The sequence below is a fragment of the Sinohyriopsis cumingii genome, chromosome 7, assembly GCF_028554795.1.
Source record: "Sinohyriopsis cumingii isolate HCF-2022 chromosome 7, ASM2855479v2, whole genome shotgun sequence".
Taxonomy (NCBI): Eukaryota; Metazoa; Mollusca; class Bivalvia; order Unionida; family Unionidae; genus Sinohyriopsis; species Sinohyriopsis cumingii.
In genome coordinates, this window is record NC_142967.1 from 51,293,971 (window position 1) to 51,299,122 (window position 5,152).

A 5,152-nucleotide genomic window follows, 5' to 3' on the forward strand; every position below is an offset into this window, starting at 1 on the left:
CACTATACAACCTACTGATCCACATTTTGTGGAGTGAGGTAAGATCTTTTGTTACTGAGCTTTAAGAAGCATACTTCAAAACCTAAAAGAAAATACATCCGTCGCTGTTTTGTGACGAATTTCCTTTAGAATTAAATTACCGTCCATTCTGAAGTTTTTCAAGCACGTGACGTTTGGATAACGCACGGTTTGTAGCAAAAAGAAAGATAAATGTCGATAAGACAAATTGTGGCAAAGTATTTAAGTTTTTTTGTTCTTTTCCTTTGCAGTGACTAAACAAACGTGACATTCTACTCTTGCCTTGAAACTACTAACCCTCTGTAGGACAATTTTGTTCCTGAAGACACATGTGATGTGATTTTGATTTTTAACGTAGCTTTAACAATTTTTCAGTCATATCGCTACGATGTCTGCAATGTGGCAGTTTATAGTGATGTCTAGCACTGGGGCATCATGCCGCAGACATGTAGCATGATGTCCCACCCAGTCACATTATCCTGACACCGGGCCGACCAGACCTAACACTAACCTCTTAATGCTGAGCGCCAAGCGAGGCAGCTGTTAGTGCCGTTTTTGTAAGTCTTTGGTTTGACTCGGCCGGGGATCGAACCCACGACCTCCCGCATCCGAGGCGGACGCTCTAACAACTAGGCCACAGGAGCGGTCCTGAAGACACAAATTATTAATACCGATCATCTCGGATAATAAAGAACCAAAACAAAATCAAGGATAATTAAGTACCAAACAATGTAACATGAGTCAGGGAAAGGACGAAAACTTCTTTATTAAATGATTTAACAATGTAATGCGTGAAAGTTTTAAATTAAAACCGATAACGGAAATCTTAGCCTTGTGTAGAGTATCAATTTCCAGACATTGTCTAAGAAGCGCACGTTTACTTCTCAGGCAAAAACACGTGGCCTCAAAAGACCGTCTCATAAGTGGATGAACTCACTGATTTCGTGGCCAATGAATGGTCAGTTTAAATGCGCATTGAATGGTAGTGGTTCTTAGTTAAACATTAAATAATGTTGTCAATGAATCACAATTGCTGAGTGTGCTTTGTACATGCATATATGGGAAAAGTCAAGTAATTAAAACATACAGATAAATGTCATCTATATTAGGAAAAAGAAATTTACTACTTGCATACAAATAGCAGATTTGACTAGTGTTAATCCTTTCCATTGTTTGCATTTATTTAAAAATTTCAAGTTTTAATTAAACAACATTTAGATTCAAGTGTCGGTCACTTTAAAGGATAACAACTTTTGCAAACTTTTGATGAAATATAATTTGCAGTCAATGTGGAATAAGGGCTTGAGGTATGGGTTAAAATAATCAAAATGGAACAAAGAAAGAGAGGGAGATAAAAATGAATACATAATAACCAAAAAGTCCTCTTAGTTTCTCCAGTCAAACAGATTTATTGGGGTAGTATTAACAAATACGACTGTAGCAATGCTTTAGGTGTGGTGCGCCTCAGTCGTTGGATCTATCTGTTCGTCTTAATATCTGTAAAAGAAAAGTAATTGAGTATTTACGCCAGTTGACTGCTTAAACAATACAATATGGATACAATAATGATATGGAGTATAAACAGAGATTCGTTTCGTTAGTTCGAAATGTAGGCGCTCAGAAATGAAAGTAGTAAGTAGAAATGGAAATAGGCAAGATCGAAATAAACTAGTGTAGGTAGTCATGCTGCAAGATGTGATATATTAAGATAAATTAAGGGTGAAGAATATTGGTTCTTACTTTCTAGGGTAATGGCCGTAACTATATCCACCCTTAGGGAAGTGGTGTCCACCATGTCCCCAACTGTATCCTCCAAGTCCACCGCTGTATCCCCCATATCCACCGCCGAATCTCCCGAATCCACCACCGAATCCAAAGCCCAAACCCCTGCCACTGCTGTATCCACCATATCCACCATAACCACCATATCCGCCGTAGCCACCATAACCACCGTAGCCACCATAACCTCCATATCCGATTGAGGGTGTAGCGACGACAGCACCTACTATACAAGCTAGAAGAGCTAGTGCGACCTTCATTTTCGTCTGCCAAAAGAAAGTAAGTTCGTGAAACGCATTTTCACATTGAATGTTTTGTTTCGTCGTGTTGGTTTATACAGTCAATCTGCGTGCATGTTGTTATTAAATTTTCTGTTTTTCAGACTGAAACAGGAAATTGGTAAAATAATATTATCCTATTTCGCAATCGACGCTCCAGTGTCATTAGATAATGACCGTCATCTGGAAACGCATATTGATATCCAGATTTGCGAAAGTGCAATGCCTGAAAATATTTCCGTGAGCTTGTAGTATGAATTCAATTAATAAACACTACATGTGTCATTGAAGAAAATACACATTCATCTGAAAATGAATTGTTATTGTGTGCAACGCAGTTTAATAAAATTGGTTAAGAAAGCTCAGTGAGATACTATAAGATCAATCTCCATGACGTCTCGCAATGTTATTAAGAACATGATGTTTATTAAACGTCAGTTAGATGCATTGGCTATCTAGTGGACAATACAAGAATGGTAGATGAAACTTTCAGTGTCTTCTGTTTCAAATAGATGATAAAACTTTCAATGTCGTCTATTTCCAACACTAATTATGAATTGATTATATTCATCTTACTTGTATATCTGATTTTCAAGTTTCTAACGTACATGGAATGTAAAAATATAAAGTACATTGGACCAGGTATGATCCATTGTTAAATAGTTCCCTTTTATTTATATCGAATAATCTTTATCGTCGATAGGAGAACATGTTTTCGTTTTCGAACGCCAGTAAGCAATCTGCATCTATACCGATAATGTTTTTAAGATGCAACCTGTCTACAAATGCCATTCGTCTCTAATTTTAGAAAATGGTACTATTTTGAAATTTCATCTTATATAAAATTACAGTTCAGCTGAATTCAGTGGTAGCGTTCTAAGTTGGTTATAAAACGATTAAAAGGTTATGCGAGAAATATGCATGGGTGTCTCGTTGTTTTATTTGCTTCAAAGCAAGGTCCACAAACGTTTAGTATACCTCAAACGTGTCTTGTGTCCAGTGCACATAATTCATTGACTTTGTTAAAATTGTCTGTTTAGTCTGAATTAAATGGAGAAGCGTGTATTATATACGTGTATTATATAGGTAATCATGAATGTTAATTAACAAGTCTAATAACTGCACTTACCTGGATGCCAATGATGTCAAGAAACGCAACAGAACGGGACAGATAATTCACCACCGGACTGGTAGTTGCCTGTGCTGTAACGTTGAATACGCTGACCTTTTATAGCCTTAAACGGCCTATTTTAGATGTGTGTGAAAATGAATAATTAGCGACGATGACTGATAGTAATTGAACGATATTTTATGTAAAACAAAAAAAAGAACGTATTTTTCCGTTCTAATTACAAAGAACAATAGTAATTTCAGATTCGTTTTTTGTTTTCACATAGCGATGTGGAATTGTTCAAAATGATTGATATGGGATTTGAAGAAGAATGAATTCAAGACAATGGGTCAATTTATCATTGAGAGCTTTCAAAAAGGATTACATTCATATTCGTTAAGCTTGTGCATCAGTCTAAACTTAAAATTGTTGGTAGGTTGCACTAGCTTATTAAAAACGTCTAACTTGCCATTTCAACTAAATGTATTAAATTGCTGCTTGGTTATCTTATAATCTATTGGGACCTTACTGATCGATTTCTAATGTGGTTCGCCACATTCACTGTATTTTCTTCAACTGCATACAAGACAGGAACTAATATTTGTTGGAATGGTCCAAGCAAGTATTCTGTATCCTTAAAATTGCTATTCTTAAATCTTTTTTAACTGGACCATGTATGGTCATCCATTTTGTACGCATAATGCTACAACGAAGGTTATGTCACCATTTGTAAATGTATTGATGTCCACATAAGTTTGACGAAATAACATTGTGTCAATAACGAATATATGCTGTTCTTCTTACATTGCTGTTAGGTTCTAAATATGGATGAAACGTATTGTGCAAAATATTGATAATTAGTAATCATGGATAACATTGTTGAGTCCACGCGTTAAATTATATATTTAATATGACGCAATAGCTAATACTCTTTTTGAAATATCCAGGCATTACTAAAATGGTACCTATATTTATCAAGCGATCTATGTATTTTTGTTGTAGCGGTGGTTTACGAAGTAGATCTAATATATCGAATAAGCATTTTTTTTTCCTTGTGGGAACTAAGGCATATGCATACGTGTGGTTAACGTATGGCATTTTGTTTCTATGCCAACTACATATAGCATGTGATGAATGTATTACTTCATAAACATTACATTGATTTATGGAGACGGTTGTTAATAAAGGACATTTGTTGTGATAGTTATTTCCACAGGGCCGAAACGAAACAACACATCCTGCTTTATCATCATTTTAATCAACATTGTTTTTTTATTAACATCCGTTAAGAATAAACTTTTCAGTAACTCAAAATCCCTCTTTGTTTCAGATCCTTGAGGCCAAACCTTTAGTTCTCACATCTAGTCATCACATATTTTCCTTCGAGTCACCGAAACCGGCATCAGCAGACAGTTTGCACGAAATCGCTAAGAGTTCTACGACTCCCCATCCAGGGGCCCCGAGTGGCCGAATGCTCTTTGCTACGGATCACTGCCATTTCACTTCTGACTGCGTGGGTAAGAGTGTCGGATTAAGCCAATGTAGGTATGTGAGAAAGCTTATGTAGCTTCTTGTGGGTCGGTGGTTCTTTCCGGGGTTTTCCAGGGTTCTTCCACCATCATTACTACTGGCAGCTCTGTATAGCCTATCGTGTGCTGAAAATGGCATTAAACCCTACAACAACAACAGCAACTCTACATCTAAGATACCAGCTCAATGTACAAATCAGATCAGCATAAATAATCAGCTGTGATATAATGACTAGAGCCGTGTAAGCGCATGAAACTCGATCAAGTACAATGCAATTGCAGTGATATACGTTACTCATGAGCACACGTGAAGTTACGTCTTACATATTAGATCACTTCATCAGAACTAATTTAAGGGTTTATTGTTTTAATAAGAGTGGATGTAGAATCTGTATCCGACAAGAGTAATCTTACAGAACTATAAGATCTCGAACATA

General features: G+C 36.4%; 1 protein-coding gene across 1 annotated transcript; it reads right to left on the minus strand.

The window, feature by feature from the left end:
• Window positions 1–922: 922 nt before the first annotated feature.
• LOC149795218 (uncharacterized) lies at window positions 923–3,272 on the minus strand. Its single transcript, XM_089964052.1, has 3 exons — window positions 3,205–3,272; window positions 1,759–2,063; window positions 923–1,515 (listed from the first exon to the last, which is right to left on the minus strand). The coding sequence occupies exons 2-3, from the start codon at window positions 2,055–2,057 to the stop codon at window positions 1,509–1,511; spliced, it is 306 nt and encodes a 101-aa protein (XP_089820178.1). The 5' UTR covers window positions 2,058–2,063; window positions 3,205–3,272; the 3' UTR covers window positions 923–1,508.
• Between the last annotated feature and the right edge of the window lie 1,880 nt (window positions 3,273–5,152).

Coding starts and splice junctions, on each gene's coding strand:
- LOC149795218 (XM_089964052.1), bottom strand. CDS start 2,057: ATGAAGGTCGCACTAGCTCTTCTAGCTTGTATAGTAGGTGCTGTCGTC.